Below are 21,906 nucleotides of genomic sequence, written 5' to 3'. Positions count from 1 at the left end.
GCTCCTCCTAGGCTTTTTTATTTAATTCACCACTTCCACTAGGAGGACTGGAGTTGTCATTCAGACACCATATTACCAAAGAGAGAGCAAAAGCACATATATACACTTAAGGTCTGATACATACCAGCATGCATTACATTTCTACAAATTAGTAACTTTGATAGAACTGCAAGCATGAACATAACAAATAACTGCATATTTAAACTCCCCTAATGAAATAATTTTCAAATGCCAAATATACCTGTAAACAGGTTTGCTTACCTTCCGATAAATCATATGACACATAGCTACCCTCAACTTCATGCCAGCCCGCTGTACATGATAGAAGTATAAGTGGTGCATTATAGCTAGAATAAGTGTACACACAGACAGGGCAGCAGCGTAGCAATATGCAATATTCAAAGCTTCCTCATTGGAGGAATTATATTTTTCAAAATAATTAATAATTTTTCCCAAAAATATTGGCTGAATTATTTTGAGGGTTTCCTGAAAGAAAGAGAAGGGAAAGAAAGTATTAACAATTTCATATCATACTGTGCTACCCAAGTTTGTAACCAGACAAGAACCAAGTACTGCCTCAAGTCACATCCCATATTATTTTGTCATTACTGTGCTCTAAAATGTCAAGCCAATTTTTATCAACACATAATCCAAAAGATATATGTTCCACAATAAAATTTAACTGAATCTTTAAAAAGAACTTTCTCAATTACCAGTAAAAACTTTGATGTTATAAGGATTGCATGAATATATATTACACTGCCATTTTTAACAATGACAGTGTGTCCTTTACAGCCATTTACATACAGCAAAAAAACCTTTTTTCTATTGGGCACCCTCCTCAGATACATAAAATATAGCTAAGCCTTACAAAGCAAGTCAGTGGCTTGTAACGTCTCAAAAATATTCCACTGAAATCAGCTCTTTGTTCTACATCAAAATCCCACAGTTACAACTCAATTTTTCAGTCTCTACGGGGCTATAGCTCTGTTTTACTTTTCTGAGAGAGTACATGAACATTACAGGTTCTCTGAACAGCTCAGCCTGAAGTCACCGGTATGTATCATGCAATCTAAGAGGCCAAGTTTCACACTGCTGTTAGCTAAGAAGTATGATGTATGACATTTGACACCACTTACCTCAATCATTGTGAAAATTCCGAAAACTAAATAGGATTTCCAGTAACAAAGAATAATGGCTTTTGTTAAATGTGGTGTTTTTCCTCTCTTTTTTGCTTTTTGCACCTCTTTATCCCAGTACCTGACAAACAAAATGCAAGTATGCTAGAGGACAGAAGCAAAATCACAAGGCAATTACCTGGAATCAAATACTTTCAGACTTACAGCCAGATTGCCATGATCAATTTTATACAACAAAACAAAAATATAAAACAAGTTAAGAAATGGTTATGTTTCTCATTCACATAAATAGGTAGTACTTAGTATTATAGGCCTATTTGCTCTTGTATAATCACAAACAATTCACCACCATTGACTACTATATACTTTTGATACATTTGCCAATGAGGAACCCTTTCTTTCCATCTTCTCTCAGTTCAGACAGTCACTCACCTTAGTTAAGAGCCTATTATCATATGATCTCCTGACTACAGACTAAACTGAGACAGCACAAAGTGTCTTTATCATCCTATCAGCTCTGCATTTCCCCAGAAAGGTTATGAGAACAATCTTTTCCGATGTTTTCTGCTGTCTGGCTCTTTCTTTTTTCTCCTATGTGCTTCAATGAGGACAAGCAGTTAGGGCACAAGAGCAGGGGGAACTGTCTGCAGCAATTTTGTCACTTAACACTCCACACATCTCTCTGAAGGCAAGGATTACAGCAGCAGAGTGGCAAAGACCTTTGCATTACCACGTGTCTGCCCACAAGTAGGAAACAATCTGTTCACATTAAAATCAGAGACAGTAATAACAAGCTTGATTTTAACAAAATATCAGAACTTAAGCAGACTTCTTAAAGCCCAGCGTTGTCAGACAGGATATTCCCCCTTGTTTCTGGAGGCTAAGTATTTTCTGCCAGACTCTCTGACCTTGCTAGTTGGAGGGCTGAAATAAGTCTAAGGCATGAAAGCCAAATTATTTTGCAACAAAGCATACAAGTTTGAAGCATGCAGTATGGACAAGAAAACTTTTCTTTTTTTATTATTTTTATAATCTTTATAACAAAAAAAAAACCAAAAACAAAAAAGCAGGGTAATATTATTGTCTAAATGCTTCAGAATCAGAATTGAACCTGTGTAGGTTCTGGGGGGTTTGCTGGCCCAACAGAAAAGGCTGCTTCCTTAGGTGACTATTTCTGAATTAGATTCTCTGCTTCTTGGCCAAGTAGGCTGAAGAATTAAAAACCACTCTGTGTGTCGCATGCTGTATCTTCTACCATTTCCTGACTCATGGAACGTATGAGTGTTTACCGTAAGAATCACTGAAAAGAGTACATCTTCCTCCCACAGCAAATTCCCTGAACTGCTTCAAGACACAACCATGGAATTTGGCAAAGCTATCCAGCTACAAAGATGTTAAAAGCTGCACTCCTATGAGCTGATCACTGGCTCTCTTTCTTCAGTTAATTTGTCGAGATCAGGATGATGTAAGACCTGGCCATAACCTTTCATTTCTGGATTCTTTTTACTTCTTGAGTAGCCTCTCATTCCAACCATTTAGGAAAGTTGATTTGTTCTACCTTCAGCATAAAGGCAAGAACAGCAAGGCCACACTTCCTTAATACAGAGGTCACCTTTCACTAGGAGACACTTCTTCCTCTAATTATATTTAATAAAAGATTATTTGAAGACAAAACCCTTCTCTATGGTAAAGTCAAGACAACTTACATAAACTGTTATTCTTCCAAGGTATTTCACTATTAAAAGAAAAAGAGACATCCTCCTGGGTCCGTAACAACATGAACTGGTACATAGTCCATGAAAGTATTTATAACAAAATAAAACCACCTTCTAGATTAAAGCTTTTAGATGTCCAAAGCATTTTATCCACTTTACCAGAGTGGCATATTTTCAAAATACACTTAATTCAGTTCGTGCTCAAAACCAGAAACAAAGAAAAAAACCTAAAACTTTTCCCCCACTTTTAAAAAGAGAAATTTAAAAAGTTTCCATAGTTATTCTACCACAGGCCATAAGATTCACATTAATTTATTAAGGATTACTGCAGTAACAATTACTGAAAAGTCGTCTTTTCCAAGCATTCTGCAAAGTGTCAAACTAATTATAAATGACATAATAGAAATACTCTAATGCATTTTCATTATGTATAACTTGAAAAAATTAAAATGTTTCCATAGTAAACAACTTCTAGATATTACTCTTAATTCTTCAGCATTTTTAATAGTAGACCTTGATAAACTTTATAACAACCTCTTAATTTTAGAATAGGAATAAGACTCTCACCTTTACCAGCAGAAATACAATGAAAGAGAACAATTACTTTTCTCCTTACCACTGCAATTCCTCTCCAAGCTTCTCTGAGGAATCTTCTGGCAGCACTTTATACATATCATCTTCTTCAAGCTTCCGTTTATGGCCAATAATAAATAAGGGATTTAACCACCTGTATTTAAATACAAATTATTAATAAACTGATCAGCAGACCAAAAGAGTAATTTCTTTAGATATTACTTTACCCTTTTCTTCCCTCCTTGTCTCCTGCATTGCTCAACATCCAGATGTTTTACCGCGCTTTTCTCTTAACTAAGAATTAAGTCACCTCCATTTTACCGATGGGAAAACATTTCCTATTTCCTAAAGCTGTTTATGCCCCGTAACACCTTACTCTCAGGCATCCAGACAACCAGGACAACTCTTCCTGGCCTTAAGGCAACTGTTTTCTTAGTGTTTCCTTTATATCTAAGAAAAATTAGCATTCCTTTAAATATTTAGGAGAAAACAGAACTTAATCCAACTATTAAAATATGGACAGAGTTGTAAATAAAATTATAATACATATTAAAGACTTTTCTTGTAACTAGCATGGCTATTCAATTACATGAAGAAAAAAACTAACGGCTGTTCAAATGCCATCTTCACAAATATTAAAGGTCAGTAATTCAAAGACAACCACTCAAATGTAAAAATGGGTAAATAATGGATTATTTCTAGAACTGATCTTACCCGTATTTGGAAATATAAACAAAAAGCACACTGTCACAGTGTGTAGGTTCAAAAAAGGCAAGTATTATCTAACAGCTCAGTTTCCTTGGCGGACAGGTATTTGGAAGTATTCTATGAGAACACTTTGAAAACAAATTGTAATAGTGCAACCACAGGTTTGTTGGAAAACACAGTATTTTGTTACATCAAATAACACTGCCATGGAACAGTAAGACCAGCTTTTATGCACCTAGTTCTTTCTTAAAACCTGAACTACAGGTCAAGGAAGTCCCAAAAGTTTCAGTTGGACTCCACAGGGCAGACATGCATGGCAGAAAGCACAAAAATGACAAAGTTATTAAGACAGAACAAAAGAGAATGACACCTCTGAAACAGGCGTAGAAACATAGAATAGAATCATAGTATCATTTAGGTTGGAAAAGATTTCTGAGATCATCAAGTCCAACCCAGGACTGCCAAGTCCACCACTATACCATGTTCCTAAGCACCACATCTAGGCACTTTTTAAACACCTCCAGGGATGGTGGTGATTCCACCACCTCCCTGCACAGCCTGTTCTGCTTGACCACCCTTTCAGTGAAGACATTTTTGCTAATATCCACTCTAAACCTCCCCTGGTGTAACTTGCAGCTGTTCCCTCTTGTCCTGTCACTCATCATCTGGGAGAAGAGACATACCCCCCCCCACCTGCCTACAACCTCCTTTCAGGTAGTTATAGAGAGCAATAAGGTCTCTCTGCAAGTCCCCTCCAGACTAACCTACCCCAGTTCCCTCAGCTGCTCCTCACAGGACTTGTGCCCCAGACCCTTCACCAGCTCCGTTGCCCGTCTCTGGACACGCTCCAGCACCTCAGTGTCCCTCTTGCAGTGAGGGGCCCGAACCTGAACACAGGATTTGAGGTGCGGCCCCACCAGTGCTGAGTGCAGGGGGACAATCACTGCCCTGGCCCTGCTGGCCACACTGTTTCTGACACAAGCCAGGATGCTGCTGGCCTTCTTGGCCACCTGGGCACACTGCTGGCTCATGTTCAGCTGGCTGTCAGCCAGCACCTCCAGGTCCTTTTCTGCCAGGCAGCTTTCCAGCCACACTGCCCCAAACCTGTAAGTGGTGTGTTTCCCAAGTGCAGGACCCAGCAAGGCTTTGTGGGAACAGGGGAGTTAAGGAACTTGCAGTTTGCCACTTCCTTTGTCTCTCTACTGAACCCATGATACTTGGGGTCGTGGTTGAACCCTGGCTTGCAACTAAGCACCACGCAGCTGCTCACTCACTTCCCCCACAGTGGGATGGGGGAGAGGATCGGAAGAGTAAATGGGAGAAAACTCATGGGTTGAGATAAAGACAGTTTAGCATGGAAAGCAAAAGTCACCCACACAAGCAAAGCAAACAAGGAATTCATTCACTGCTTCCCATGGGCAGGCAGGTGTTCAGCCATCCCCAGGGAAACAGGGCTCCGTCACACGTAACGGTTACTTCGGAAGACAAACACCATTAATGCGGGTTGTGCCCCCCCTTTCTCCTTCTTCCCCCAGTTTATATGCTCATCATGCCGTCCCATGGTATGGCATACCTCTTTGGCTGGTTCAGGTCACCTGTCCTGGCTGTGTCCCCTCCCAATGTCCCGTGCCCCTCCAGCCCTCTCGCTGGCAGGGCCTGAGAAACTGCACAGTCCCTGACTCAGTATAAACTTACCCAGCGACAACTAAAACCATCAGTGTGCTATCAACATTGTTCTCACACCAAATCCAAAACACAGCACTGTACTAACCACTAAGATGAAAATTAACTCTATCCCAGCTGATACCAGGACAACTGGTTTCCAGAAGAAATGTGGATTTTGGCTCTCAGGCTTGTTTCCCACATGAACTTTCTCTGTTGGTCAACATGATCTGAGCCAAGAGGTCAGGGATGGACCTGTTCTGGAAAAATTACTCTTGCACTCACAGAAAGGTATTTGTCTGAGGTCAATTGCTTGTGAAAGTTCATAACTGCTGTTCAGTTTCTGATGCTTAATTATCCCCTGACTTCACCAATGCAGTTTTTAAAAGAGCACCTGGTGCCCCAGGTGAAGTGTATTATTTTCTGTGAGAATTCAAAACTGGGATGGCTTACAATGAGGGCATTTATTTATTCATAACCACAACAGTGATTACGAATACTCATCAACTAGCTTTGCATTTCTTGCTCGGGCACGTTACAATTAAATTTTGTACACACTGTCTTATAAGGAGTTTGTTGTTTGTTTTAAAGAGGGTGGAGGGGCAGACTGAACCCTAGAAGAAGAGGCTCAGAGAGTTTCTTCAAAGATAGAACTGTTGCAAAAAACATTTTCACAGGCTCCATGGCACAACTGCATGTAACAAATGGGATTAATACTGTTTTTCCTTCACTCTTTAGCATGTGTGACTCATGCAAAAATTAAGCCTCTATCCTTAAAGTAGCATCTTTGATGCCTAACAGCCCTTTTAAACTCTTGGAGTGAGTACAGAAGATGTGTATATGTGAGCTGTTAAGTCCACAATGCATGTTAAAGGTACAATTAGGAACAGAAAGTACTTGTCAGACAAGTCTGTTGCTTGATCAAACAGGGCCCAAATCACTGCCACAACTTCCCTACAGCTCCTGACAAAATGTCTGAAAGATCAATTGTGCAGAGGAGCTTCTTCCTGATTTGACACCATGATCTGTTCCATTGAAACATTTCTTCTTTGGCCTCAGTTTTTGCTGTCGACCACAGGTAAAAAGCAGACGTGAGGCAAATAATCTCAAGGCCATTCAAGTAACTTCTGCCTGCTGGACAAGAAAGACTCCATTTGCTGCAGGACAGACAGTTACAGGAAAGATTCGCAGACTTCAGTTCACACATGTGGCCAAAACCAAGCATTCCTCCTCTTGCAACATCAGTATTATCATACAGTGTGCTCCATAAACAAGTCTCCTTTCTGACAGAAAAGGATAGAGAAGTTATCTTCTCCAATTCCTTTAGCACTAGAATGAGGATGAGGCAGCCCTTTTCAGGAAAAAACAGAGATCGATCCTTCTCACATCTATGGAAACAGTTACAAGATTCCACTAGCTCCCTACTGCTGCCAGGGTGGCGAAAACAAAAATCATTCTGACATTTAACAAAGAGCATAAATAGGATATTTATTACAGAATCACAGAATGGCTGAGGTTGGTTAGAAAGGAACTCTGGAGGTCATCCAGTCCAACCTCCCTGCTCGAGCAGGACCATCTAGAGCTAGTTGCCCAGGAACATGTCCAGACAGCTCCAAGGATGGAGACTCCAGAACCTTTCTGGGCAATCTGTGCCAGTGCTTGGTCACTCTCACAATGGAAAAGTGTTTCCTGATGTTCAGTGGGAACCTCCTGTGTTTCAGGTCATGCCCGTTGTCTCTTGACCTAACCCTGGGCACCACCGAGACCCACTTTACAACCCTTCCTTCAGGTGTTTATGTACATTGATGAGATCCCCCTGAGCCTTCTCTTCTCCAGGCTAAACAGTCCCAGCTCCCTCAGCCTCTCCTCGTAGGAGAGGTGCTCCAGTCCCTTCATCATCCTTGTGGCCCTTCACTGGATACTCTCCTGTATGTCCACGTCTCTGTTGTACTGGGGAGCCCACAACTGGACTCAGGACTCCAGGTGTGGCCTCACCAGTGCTGAACAGTGCTGTCCACTATTGGCGTGTAGCAGAATGCACAGAGGAAAATACAAGGTACTTTAAAAATATACCTAAATACACACTCAAAAAAAATAAACCAACGCTTTTAACGTTACTCTGTAGAACACCATTCCACCATTCCTTTACTTATGCTTTTCAACATATGGTGAAAAACCACAACCAGGCCACAGGAAGAAAAATGCTTCTGTTGAGGGTGACTGCTGTATCCTGATGTCAGTTTGATTCAGTACTACAGCCAACAGCAGCAGAAAGTGCAGACCAGAGCTGCATCATAGTCCACTTGCAAAGGACCCAGATGATAACCATCTCCAGTCTGTAAGATTGCTACAGCCAACCTCTCAAAAAATTTCCTGATGATACACCTACCCCACTGAGTTCTTAGATTTGTAGCAAATCCCTTCTGTCCCCCCATTTCCATACCAATCAAGTACTGTACATGCTATGAGACTGTATTTCCAAATTAAGTAGCAGATGGAGACAAAAGTGCAAGGTAAAAACTGCCAAAAATCTCAGGGGTTTTGGACTATTACTTCCAGTGAGACCTAGTGCAAATTCAGGTTTTCTCACATTTTTCCATAGTTAAAACCGTAATTTTGAAAACAGTAATGTATTGCACTACAACCTCTATGTTAACATTAAAGAATGCAAGGAAAACCAATCTAGAGTATGCAGAAAACTGTGGGAACTCAATTTGTGACTCATTATAATGGACAACATGGCAAAGACTCAGCAGAAGCCCACAAGTTTTTGTAGGGTTAGGAAAAAAAATGCAGAAAAAGAAGCAAAAACCTAAAAAATCACCCACTGTTGAGCTTTCTTACTACTTTCCCCCCAAAACACTCATCTTCAATAGCTACTGCTATGGAGGTCTTAGGAGTGTAAAAGCTTTTAACAGTATGTTGTGTTACTATGGACTGTACTTGAATAACTTTAGAAAAAGGTTAAACAATTTTCTTTTCAAATTACACTTAGTGCTTAAAGAGCTTTCAGCCCAAGAATGAGGTCTTTATTTATCCACTGCAAATTCTCAGTAGGGCAAGAACATGTCAAGTTTCACCATATCCCTGATGCATCCTGAACACATATTCCGTCATTAAAGTAACAAATTCCACCAGGACGCCACATGCAGATTACACCCTGTGGAATTCTCTGCACTTACAGCAGAACTGGATCCAATCTATCTCACACAGCCCACCGTTCCTCGAGTCACACACTCCCAACAAGTAAAAGAACCAAGCCCTTCTCTTACCTGAAGGCTCAGTTAAATTAAAGACTGCTGTAAGAGTACTGTTAAAGGAAGCTGGCAAATAAAGCAATGGCTACATAAAAAACATCCCTGAAACCTCAACTTAGCCATACAGGAAGACTATTTGTTAGAGTGGTATGTCTTTTGTCCAAACAGAGATCAGCTAACACTGGTATCTTCAAGGGGGGATAAAAAAAAAGCCCACAGAAAAGTAGAACTTGTTATGAACACAGAAACTGTGCAAGCTGCATTATTCTTTAATAAAAAAGCTAAAATGATAAACAAAACTAAAGATGACCTAGAGAAAGGGAGGAAATACATATAGTGATGCAAACCACTCCTCTTATCCCACGGATGGACATAAAATGGACTACCAGTCTATTGCCTGAAGAAAGAGAGAAGCGATGTGGCAAGGAGGAAAGACTTGCACCTCAGTCCCACATTTCTGTATTTTCTTCTGAAGAAGCTGTTCAACTTAAATAAAAATAGGACCACTTAATCACTGTCTTCTCTTTCCCCAGGTATCTTCCTGTTTGCTAAGAATTTTGAAAAATTATTTGGTTCTTGCACATCACCTCATTTTAGTCATTCTTTCAAAACACAGGGTTCACATGATGCCTTCCAAAGAGCTTAGCCCAAATTTTTGCCAGCATGAACTACACATAAAACTGTGAATATCTGGAAGAATCCTGAGTACCTTCTGTTCGGCTGGGAATGCCTCTGTTCTATCAAGGCGATTAGCTGATCAAAGACATCAGTCTGGAAAGAAGCCCAGAATTAGTCCCTGTTACTGCCAGAATACTGATGTCACTAGGAATACAGATTAAAAATAAATCAAAAAATCACTCCGTAACCTGGTACAAACCCAAGAGATAGCCAACTGCAAAACTGTAACTCACTGCTCTGACCCCAAAAAGCTTTCCACCTCTACAGCAGTACCTTGGGCACTGATAAAAACAGAAAGTGATTCATTTCTGAAACAGCAGATACACAAAGGCCACAATATAAACACTCACTTCCTGCATTTCCCTACTCCTGGGCCCTGACATTACACACCCTGTAACATTACAACATAGTCAACCAGCCACAATTCACTTGGTTGTTCAGGAAAGTGCAATTTTTACCAGCTGTAATTAGAGCAACTCCACCAGGATTTTGGAAAGCCTCTAAGGTCTGCAGAAAAAGCTCAGACAGACAGTTTTTTCTTACCATTGTAAGAGAAGCAAGACTTCAAGGGGAGGTCTCAAGTCATCCCCTTCTGACTGTGGAAGACAGTCAGGCCCTGCCATCTGAAAGGCAGGGTCATTATGCAATCAGAATAGCCATGCTACTCTGTTTCATACATGAAATAAAATTTCCTAAATGAGAAAGCTTTTAAATTAGGTTTGCTAGCATCCCAAAAGAATTTCCTTTCAGTCAAGGAAGAAAAACATTACAGATAGGTACATTAAACTAATAAGCCATGTCCAGCTCAACTGGTTTATTAACCCAGGGATGGGACCTACTGTACCCTGGATTTACATTATGTCCTGCCTGCAAATGCTCAAAAAAGTACCATTCTCACACTGCAGAGCAGGCTTGCAGAGCTTTCTAGAAACCCATGCATGTACTGCAAGTTCTCCATAAACTGAGAGTTCGTCATAAAACATCAGCCAAGAAGCATATGCAATTATGTTACAAAGCTGACATAAATTAAAAACATCCCAAAATAATGGATGTTTTTGTTAGGGCCCTGGGTGCACCCCGGGCTTCAATTGCCCTTAGTCCCACAACAAGTTGCACCACAGTCATTCATTAACACATTACATACAGTATCCTCCTCTGTGCTAGTGCAAAATTTTGCTCACACCAGCTTCACAAAAGCCCTTGTTTTATCACTAGCCATCTCAGAAAAAACAGACTACATGGACTACTCTCCTAAATAGAATTTTTTTTCCTTTTGTCATTATAGGCAAAAGTTTAACTTCTTGGTAATTTTAAAGTACCCAGTCAAAGCCACATCCTGTATATGCTCATCAACTACTTCATTTAAGGAGGTGATTTATAAACAGCATTTTCCCCATTCCTCTTTAGCCTATTTGTCCATTACAGTACAAGCATCATCTGTTTACACTCAATGTCCAGTTATTTTTCAACAGTTGCACAGGAGAGTCTTTGTTTACTCAAATTCTTCCATAACAGTAGGATTTCATCTCCCTGAGCAGCTTGGAAGCACTACTTCAACTACTAAGCTGCAAAGCAGCATGTATTTCTTTCTCTTTATTCACCTACTTTGGAGCTGGGGTTTTTGTGACATAAAGGGGTTTCCTCACAGGACCTTTTGATTATAAATCCACATTGGTTATCCTCCACGGCTTACCTCAGGTGTCTACCTACTTCATTGTACTGTTCATTTCCCACTGCTCTCAGTTTGGAGGAGCACTGCTGGGATAGGATGTACAGACAGAAGGACACACACTGACAGTCTCCAGTGTTATTTTGCAATAACTCGTATATTTCACAACAGTTTGTATCATCGTGTGATGATTTTTTAAAACAAAATCCTATCTCTATTTCAGATGCTTGCCCATCCTCTTCAGTAAGCTGCCTTTTCCCACTTACCCTTACTAAGGCAGTCATCTACAATTTATAAAGTAAACAGAGTAAGTTCTGGTACTTCTTCAGATACTTTTCAACTGGTGTTTTGGTTGCAACTTCCCTCCCCAGCTTACTGCGGCTTAAACAGTAGGAAAAAATAGGAATACAATGAAATTACTTCAAAGCTGTATTAACTCAGAAACGCCCTTCAGGCTTCCAGTTCCAATGCCAAACTGTATTAACCTTTGATACTTAGCTTCATCTCATCTTCCAAGCTGTTGCTTTTTCACAGCACAGTGTAAGCAGCTAAATTGCTGAATATCCACTTTCTGATGCTGACGGTAACTCAACTGGTATTTGATTGGATTTATTGCAGGCTACTTTCATGCTGTTCATCTATCCTGCATCAGCCAGGTATGAAATACCTGCTTACTCTAACATTCTTCCTGATGTTGCAGATGGCAAGTAATACAAACAGGACAAGGGAAAGTGGGGGGAAGGGGCCAGGTGGGGCAAGGGGAAAGCATACTTTCTGCAAGGCCTGGAAGCAGGGAACAGAGGAGTGGCATCACCTGTACCCATGGCACTCCAAAGACTATCATTAAAATACTGATTTCAAACCCAGCATCCACATGCCAAGAAGAATATCCAAAATACCAAAGATCTGATGCACAGGTCTGAAGATTATGCCTTGTAACAATAAATTTCAGTACAAGCTATTTATTGAAGTAGGGCCTAAGTAATTACATAAAGCGAAGGGAAAAGCATTTTTTAACTTTGCAGAAGAGAACAGATCATCCAAACGAGCTTCTAATCTCAAGTTAGTTACTACTGAAAAAACTTAGTTGGAGTGGGCATTCGAAAAATGCATCTAAAAACTGTGTTATAGCTAACATATATGTTTAATAGAAAAAAGCAACCAACCAACAACAACAAAAAAAAAGGCTCAAACCCTGAAACCTGAAAAAAGTTATGCAGAAAGTCTAGTTGATCACAATGGTCTATGATTTCAATTTCCAAAAGAAAATACAAATGCTGAAACCTAATGGTAGCAATTTCTGCATTAACTTCCTTTCTGACAGTAATGGAAATGGGAAGAATTAAAATCATCTCTGGAGTTCACACTGGTATCCAAGTGGTTGGGGGCCAGGGATACAAAAAAAAAAAAAGAAAAAAGAAAAAACGGTTGGTCTTGTTAACCTTCCACTCCCAAAATCTAATTGTATTATCTCTCTCCTCCACTCTACTTGAGGCCTTATAGAATTTTCTAGAAGGGGGGTGGGGTGGGGAATTGATTTTTGGAAAAAAGAAAAACCAGCAGTACAGAATAATCCTAATTTTGAAGTTTTGCAGGAATTATGAGGGACATTTTCTCTCATCAATGCTACAACATACGTTACATAGGGAATTCCAAAGGCAAACAGCCTCAGTGTTTCATTATACTCAGTTAATCTAATTGCATACCTGAGCACAGATATTTACTGTAAATAGCAAATGCTAACATTCTGATAGTTAACACACACTTGCCCTAGCCAATATAATCTATTTAGCACTCTTTAACCACATATTTTAACTTCACTAGGTCATAAACCATGATTATCAAATATTATTTTCTTCCACATAATACAGCTATCTTGCAATTAAACAAGCAAAACTTAAAAATGAATGCAGTATTCAAGAGACTTTTTCTGGTTTCAGCTGGGATAGAGTTAATTTTCATCTTAGTAGCTGGTGCAGTGCTGTGTTTTGGATTTGGTGTGAGAACAACGTTGATAGCACACTGATGGGTTTAGTTGTTGCTGGGTGATGTTTATACTAAGTCAAGGACTATTCAGTTTCTCAGGCCCTGCCAGCGAGAGGGGCTGGAGGGGCACGGGACATTGGGAGGGGACACAGCCAGGACAGGTGACCTGAACCAGCCAAAGAGGTATGCCATACCATGGGACGGCATGCTGAGCATATAAACTGGGGGAAGAAGGAGAAAGGGGAGCACAACTCACAGTAATGATGTTTGTCTTCCGAAGTAACCGTTACGTGTGACGGAACCCGGCTTCCCTGGGGATGGCTGAACACCTGCCTGCCCATGGGAAGCAGTGAATGAATTCCTTGTTCTGCTTTGCTTGCATGCACAGCATTTGCTTTACCTATTAAACTGCTCTTATCTCAACCCATGAGTTTTACATTCCTTTCCGATTCTCCTCCCCATCCCTCTGGTTCGGGGGTGAATCAGCAGCTGCGTGGTGCTTTGTTGCCAGCTGGGGTTAAACCATGACAGTCCTTTTTGGCACCTAACATGGGGCACAAAAGGTTCGAGATAACAACAGATTTGATTGGAACGTACTAGTTTGAATTTATAGCTGTTATTTCTGTTTAGCTATTAAGGGGCAGGTTTCTGTGCTTGCTATGGGGCTTGCTTGCCTTACTGTATATTACAGTCTACTGCTCATTAGTGGCTGCTTTTTGCTTTCGCTGCTTGCTGTACTGCTTATCATCGTACTGTTCTGTGCCCAGAAACATTTTGATAACAGCAATGGCGATGCGCTGGGGCTGGCAGGTGGCCAGGGCATCGCTGCTGTGCTGACAAGCTGGAACTCCAGCGTGAACTCGAGTCAAAGGGACTGTGACCTGTGGATGAGTCCGTGTGGGAGCAGGACACCCCAGAGTTCCTGTAGCCATGAATAAGTCCATGCACAAGCAGGTATATCTCAGAGTGTCTGTGGCCATGGTTATGTCTGTGCCGCAGCAGGTATGCCTCTGAAGGAATTGTGGCCCAAGGGCAAGTCCATGCTGCAGACTGTACACCTTGAAGTATCTGTGGCTGTGGTTAAGTCTATGCTACAGCAGGTACACCTTGAAGTGTCACTGGCTGTACGCGAGGTCATGATCAAAGCATGTGGCCATGGATAAGCCCATGACAGAGCAGGTACAACCCTGGAGGGATTGCAGCCAGGGTAAGGCCATGCTGGAGCTGATTACTTCTGAAGGGACTGTGGCTGTGGGTAGGGCCACACTGGAGCAGGTCTATGGTCATGGCCCATGGATAAGGCTGTGTTGGAACAGGTGCACGTTGAAGTGACTGTGGCTGTGGATGAGTCTGTGCCGCAGCAGGGATACCCCTGGAGAGACTGTGGATCATAGCTGTGGCTCCTCTTGGAGCAGGTACAACCACAAGGGACTGCAGTCTGTAGATAAGTTCAAGCTGGAGCAGGGACAAGGGGAGAAGTTCATTGCAATATAAGCCCTATGGACTGGTCCAAAGGGACCACGGGTGGAGATTGTAATGGATATACCCTTAAATTGTAACCCATGATTTGAGTTTCACGTTGTAGGAATTACTAGAGCAGAAACCACCAGAACCATGGGAGGACAAGCCTTACAAGATGCAGTGCAAGTGCAGCAGCGACCCGAGCTGAGCTGGTTTTGGTGCCCAATGACCCCATGCAAGAAACCACCTTCTCTTCTGAGTGACCACCATAACAGATGGAGCCCAAAGCCATGGACTAAATGAACTCAATCGACATCTGTGGACATTTTGTAGTCATTTTTACAGGGGTGGTCCACAGACTAGGGGAATGATATCTGTGAATTATGTCAAAGGAGGGGAAGGGTGGCTGTAGTGGAAAGTGTGTCATGACGTAAATGGTATGGAATAAGGGGTATATACTGTCCTGGTTTCAGCTGGGATAGAGTTAATTTCTTTTTAGTAGCTGGTGCAGTGCTGTGTTTTGGATATGGTGTGAGAACAGTGTTGATAGCACACTGATGGGTTTAGCTGTTGCCAGGTAATGTTTATGCTAAGTGAAGGACTGTTCGGTTTCTCAGGCCCTGCCAGCGAGAGGGCTGGAGGGGCACGGGACATTGGGAGGGGACACAGCCAGGACAGGTGACCTGAACCAGCCAAAGAGGTATGCCATACCATGGGACAGCATGCTGAGCATATAAACTGGGGGAAGAAGGGGAAAGGGGGGCACAACCCACAGTAATGGTGTTTGTCTTCCGAAGTAACCGTTACGTGTGACGGAACCCGGCTTCCCTGGGGATGGCTGAACACCTGCCTGCCCATGGGAAGCAGTGAATGAATTCCTTGTTCTGCTTTGCTTGCATGCACAGTATTTGCTTTACCTATTAAACTGTTCTTATCTCAACCCCTGAGTTTTACATTCCTTCCCGATTCTCCTCCCCATCCCTCTGGTTCAGGGGGTGAGTGAGCCGCTGCATGGTGCTTAGTTGCCAGCTGGGGTTAAACCATGACAAGACTGAATGACTCAGATTTGACTACAGGATGTTAAATATCTGATAAATGAACAAACAAGGCATGATCTTTTAAAAAAGTTGTAGGTATGATTTGTGGTCTTCTTTCAATCAGGAGGGGAAAAAAAAAGTAAGTGTGATTTCATTCTTTGGACATTGAAAATGAGTTTTCTGTTCATCCAAACTGAAGATGCTTACATATTTCTTTAGTTTCTTACAGTATGCAATCATCCAGCACCAATATGTCAATAAAAGAAAAAAATTAGCTACCTCAAAAATCTATACAGTGGCATCTGCTAGAAATCATCACTAATCTCAGGCATTGCCAGTGGGAATTCACAAGGTATCAGGCAAGATCCCAGGCAAACCACACAGCCTGATGCTGCTTGATATTTCCATTTGTTACCTGCCTCACAGACAAATCTATTCACTGACATTGTAAGGAACACAGATCAGTTTTAACAGTGGCACTGATGGACTCCAGCTGGAACTTCCAAGAAAGGTGATGAATTCTTTCCCTAACCTCTTTCAGTGCAAGTCAAGATACACTTTTGAAGACAGCCAAGTTACAGGACTAAAATGCAGGTGACACTTAGGCTTACTCAGAAGTCCAACTAAATCAGTCAGTGGTTCTTCCAATTCTAAGCTATGCAGTGAGAGAGAAGGAAGAAGTTAAGTAAAGCACGTCGTTATTTACACTGCTACAAAAAGAGGTATGTGACATGATTGCATTTGGCCAAACAGCTACATTTTGGCAGTCATCACTGAAAATCTCACCCAGTCAGTTCACACATAAATCCAAAGGTAAATATTTTTTTTTTTAACTCTTCTCCCACTACACTCCAAGTTACAGCTGTGAAGAAGACAGGGGTTTTGTCATTTTCCCTAAAGCACATGCTTAGTAAGCCAACAACAATGCTGTCAGACACCAACAGGTAATGACAAACCAATAGTTTGTTCCTTGGAATCATAACTGTGCAGATGCCTTGGAGCAAGTTTTCAGTTTGTGTTTTAACATTGTTATTGTAATGGCAGTTGCCACACATCGAGTGATGATATAAAAAGGCATCCAGCCTAGGATGCTGACAGCATCCAGTGCTCCAAAGGAGCTGAGAATTTGTCATAGTCACAATGAGTCTGTTACAGATAAGTAATCACTATTATAATTTAAAATAATTTATACATGTATGAAATTTAGCAGGACTTCAATTTCTTTTACTTCTCTGAACAGAAACACGGAATACCCTTTTCCAGGGTGTTCCAGCCTGCCCTCCTCACATTATTCATGGGCCAAAAGTTACCCAGTCTTTAAAATATTTAATCATAGCCCATGTTTTGTAACTTTCCACTTTAATAGATTCAATGCCTGAACAAGAGACTGTGTAAAAATTCATCTGCTATATAACTAGAACATCTTTGATAAATCAAGGGAGAAAATGCTACAAGCAAATAAAAATATACCTGCTACTTAATGAACATGCAAGCTTAAAGATGGGTTAATAGTCAGAAAAGATAAACACTCTTACTGTGTATAGTGATTAATTTAATAATACCCACCCACCCTCCATAGCAGGAAAAAAAGATGAGAACAGCACTTTTCACAACTGCATAAAGTATGGAGTGTAAGGCTTTTTAAACTCAAAACACTTCCTATGACAGAATAGCTGTTCAAACATGAAAAACATTGGAATAAATTATCTCTTTCTTGGAGAGATCTAAAACCAAAACCAAATCCTATCCACCCTTCAAAGCCCTCATTCTCACCAGCAAGTTGAGCCACTCTTAAAATAAAAAAAACCAACCAAAAAAAAAAAAACCCCAAAAAACAAAAACCATCCCAACAAAACATAGATGAAGCAAATCAGAAATATACCTGAGCACTGCTAACTCTGTAACTGACCTACCAGCCAGAGCTTAAACAAGTTTGGTGAGCATGGGAAGTTGTGATTCTAAAGATCAGTAGTTACAGTAACATCTGGAACATCCAGAACAACAATTTGGGCTTTGATAATCCTGTGTTAATACAGATAATTCAGTGAGAGATATGGAAAACAAGAGTATTTTGCAACTGCCCTGATCTTCATACTTCTGTCACAAACAGTTTTTTTATCCTTCTAACATCCAGACTAACATTACACAAGGGATGCATTATAATAACAATATTCACACACAATCCAGATGCTCCTCTTTCCCATGAATGTACTAGTAAGAGTTTAATGTTCATCAAGCTCATACTTGTCAAAGTCACATCCCAAAAGCAAGAAGACAAGCTTTGAACAATAGAAGAATGTGTCTTCAGCCTACACACTCATTACCTTAGTTTTACAATTCAATGAAACATGACTTCTTTTCTCCTGTGAGTCTGATCCTGTTTCTGCTGGCATTAATTTTAGCTTTGCTTCTGCACCACTAGCAACAAATGAGAGGGTGCTTCCTTACAACAGCAAAATTGCACTTTTGCAGCAAAATATAAAATGAAAACAAAAAGGACTCTTGCCTAGCTGCCTGCAATGCCCTACTTTCTGACCTCACCAGCATATAAAGAAGCAGTCAACACCTCGGATATGGAGAGCAAGCAGGCACACTTCAGTAACCGCGTGGTAGCGGTTACCACTACTCCCAGGACAGACCTCCTCATGCACTCTTTTTTGAGTTCTCCAGCTGAGAACATCTCAGAACATCCTGTGTGAGACAGCAGTTAAAATGAAGCGATGCCAAAGCAGTACTCACACAGCTGTCTGACAGATGCTATACACTTTTTAGAGAGGTAGAACAATTCTTAAAACTACCCTTAAAAGTTAGCTTTATAGCTAATGAAAGCTGTTTTAATACTGCCTTGGTTTTATGGAAAAGAGTATTAACCTGCAGAAAAGTGACAGCCCCTGCTTACTCAAGCCACTGCAGTCATCATTTCAGCTGCAATTTTCACTTAGAAAATACTAATGTTTTCTGACTAGTAAATAACAAGTATATACTGGTATGTTTCATTATGACATGCAGCACAGGTAACAGAAGAGACTTTAAAAGGGTAATTCCAGTGCTGTGAATTATGCTGTTACAGAAGCCTGAGAAAAAGTACATTGGGCAACCTCTAAAGCTTTTCATACCCCACTAAACCCTTTTTCAAAGTACAAGCCCTACAGTTGTGCACTACCATCTGACTATAAAGCACGAAGTCCCAATCAATCTCTGGACTTTTCAGCAGTTCTGTCATCCCACAAGCACAGCCTGCCACCTACTTATTCTTCCCTTTGCACAGTGAGAACCTACAAATGTGTTTGGGGTAAAACAAACCTTTCAAGTGCTTGTCTAAGACTTGGGAAATTTAAAGTGCTTTGTGGTTGCTGTTTAACATTTCACTGCAATACATGGAGATCGATACAAAAGGCCTAAAGAAAGGACAATGGGAGCAGTCAGAAAACTAGCTGGGAGCACTGCACACTTCCTTTTTTATGTCTAACTAGGTTGTTTTTGGCAGAACTACCAGTAACACCACAAGATCCCGGCAAGGGAAAGGGAACAGACCAGAAGCAGCCCTGGAATGCTATGTGGGTCATCCAATTCTGTATGGATTTCCTAGCAATGCTGTTCCCAACACGGGTACCCCTGGTGTCAAAGAAGAAATTACAAGTTAAAACGCTGAACACAGGGAGTTCTGCACAAGCATACAACCTCCTTTTTTTTATTTTTTCTTCTTCCTCCCTTTCCTTCCTTTCTTTTTGCACTGAGTACCCCTGAGGAAAATCCTTGACTGAAAATTTCTTTAGCTAAAATTTGTCAGGGCTTTCAAAATCCCCCTACCTTCCAAAAGGAATTTCTGCACCTGCTCAGAGTAGCTTATAGGATCAAAGAGATTTTTACTTGTGTTCCAGAGACACAAAAAAAGAGCCTCACCTGCCATGCCCTCTCTTCCTGCCTTCCCCCTCCCTCCTCCACCACATAACACAGCATGTGTGCCCTGGCTCAGGCTACAGTAGGTGAAGCAGGAGTCAGCGCTACCCTCAGAACTGCTCTCTTCCAAAGGGCACCTGCAAAGATAGACAAGCTCAACGCTCTCCCACTGCACTTTGCAGATCTTCTCCTATTGACATTTCAAAGCAACTAAACTGTAGCTGTAGGTCCTCACTGCTTTGAATGACTCTATCTAGCCACTCCAAGGTCCCCACTAATAAAAAAAGCAAGTACTAACTTTGGACTAGTTGTCGTTTGGTCCCATAAAAGTCTGTGGCGGCACCGTAACACCCCCAGCCTTCATAACACCCCCAGCCTTCGCTGTGTGACATCCTAAGCGCCCCGAGAGCCAAGGCAGCCCGACTGCAGCTGACGCGTTGACGAGAGCAGGCAGGCTGTGCAGCCCAGCCATCCCCTCCTTACACGGGGAAACTCCCACGCAGAGTACAGTTCAGAAACCGCCTCATTCACGAAGGGGAAAGCCCCGCGCCGACAGCGAGATTAGCAAGCCTCGCCGAGATGAGCAACACCTGGCCGCGATCCGTTATGCAAGCGGGGAAGCAGAACAATGCCAGGGAGCAGCCCTGCACCCGGTCCCGGGCCACAAGGCGGAGGACGCTCCCGCCCTCCCCTCCCCGCAGCTACCGAGGAAATCCAACCCGCGCTCGCAGGGGGCGGCGGCGCCGTGCTGAGGGCTGCCCTGCCGAGGCGGCCAGGCCCCCGGCCGCGCTTGTGCCCAGACCGCGGCGGGGATTAGCGCCCGGCGCGGGCCGCCGGCTTCACCTCAGGAGACCCCGCCACGCCACGCTCCCCGCAGTCACCTGCGGGCGAGGGCTGCCGGCCGGCGGGGCTGCCCCGGCGGGCCCGCTGGGACGGGCGGCAGGTCGGGTCCGAGCCGCGGCTGCAGAGTCACCGCCGGCAGCCGACAGAGGAGCGCGGGCTGCGCCGGCCGCCGCCTCCCATCCCCCCCGGCCGTCGCTGTGGCGCCCGGACCCCCACGGGAGCCGCGCTGAAGTGCAGCCCGGCCGGCCCTTAGCCAGGGCTCAGCATCCCCCCACTGCCGGCTGGGCCGAGCGGCCAAGGGAGGCGAGGCGAGGGGCGCTAAGCCCCGGCGCAGCGCCTTCCCCGCCGGCGGGCGCTCCGGAGCCGCACCTCGCCGCGCCGGCTGCCCTCCCCCCTGCCCTCGCCCGAGCGCTCACCAGAAGAAGAGCCGGGAGCAGAGGTTGGCATCCCGCAGCGGGTTGGGCTTCTCCTCGCGGGGCACCGCTTCCATGCCGCCCGCCGCACCGCGCCAACCCCGGCGGCGAGGGCGCAGGACCAGAGGCGACTTCCCACCGCGGCCGCCGCCGCTTTGCCGCCGGCCGGCGCTGTTTCCGGGAAAGCCGGCACCCCCCCGCCTCGTCCCTCCCTCCCGCCGCAGGACGCCTCCTGCCGGCTCGCTCCCCCGCGGCGCCCGCCCCGCCGCGGCGGCTGAGGCGCCGGGCAGCCCCGGAGGCCGCGCGGGGGCGACCCCCCCCCTCAGCCGCCCGCGGCGCTGCCGCTCCTCCCCCGGCGGGGCCGAGGCCGCCCCGCGGCGCTGCCAAACGCCCCGCGGGAGGGAGGCGGTGCCGCCCCGCTCGCAGCGCCACGGGCGGCCGCTCGTCACCTCAGGGCGGGCCGGGCCTCCGGCCGGCGTGGGCCACCGCCGGGCCGCGGGGGCTCTGCGCTTCTGTCCCTGGTTCCTCGTCGGTGTGTGCCCGTTGCTGATGAAAAGCATCTCCACGGCGCCTGCAGCGTCAAGCAGCGCGCCCACGCACCCTCTCGGACAGAAAAACACGTCGCGAGTCAGGGCCGAGCCCAGCGTAACGGGACCGAACCCTCCCAGAAAGGCCTGTTGCCACCTCTGCTTCCCAGGTGTGGCAGGTACTTCGATCAAAAAAATAAAAATAAAAAATTGACTCCTTGTCGTCCAGCAATGTTTAGGAGAGTTTGGTGGTACAAAGTACCTATTTAATTCCGGGAGATGGTGCACCGCAGAAATCCTTGAAGCAATTCTCAAAAGTTCAGCACATGACCATCATA

At 43.7% G+C, this 21,906-nt stretch overlaps 1 protein-coding gene across 2 annotated transcripts in view; it reads right to left on the bottom strand.

Moving 5' to 3' along the window:
• ABCC4 (ATP binding cassette subfamily C member 4) overlaps positions 1 to 21,314 on the bottom strand; it is a 160,066-nt gene extending 138,752 nt beyond the window's left edge. Inside the window, exons 1-4 of one of the 2 annotated variants that reach the window (XR_008746841.1) lie at positions 21,045 to 21,314; positions 3,471 to 3,581; positions 1,140 to 1,260; positions 262 to 486 (exon numbers count right to left, since the gene is read on the bottom strand). Coding sequence is in view for 1 of the 2 variants with exons in the window: in XM_055801977.1 (XP_055657952.1) it covers positions 262 to 486; positions 1,140 to 1,260; positions 3,471 to 3,581; positions 21,045 to 21,118 (531 nt within the window). In the remaining variant the exon portion in view is untranslated. The remainder of the gene's footprint in view (positions 1 to 261; positions 487 to 1,139; positions 1,261 to 3,470; positions 3,582 to 21,044) is intronic. The other variant, XM_055801977.1, reaches the window with a different exon arrangement.
• Positions 21,315 to 21,906: the final 592 nt, after the last annotated feature.

This window comes from Falco peregrinus, chromosome 4 (assembly GCF_023634155.1).
Source record: "Falco peregrinus isolate bFalPer1 chromosome 4, bFalPer1.pri, whole genome shotgun sequence".
In the NCBI taxonomy this organism is placed as follows: Eukaryota; Metazoa; Chordata; class Aves; order Falconiformes; family Falconidae; genus Falco; species Falco peregrinus.
This window is presented reverse-complemented; position numbering and strand designations above follow the sequence as displayed.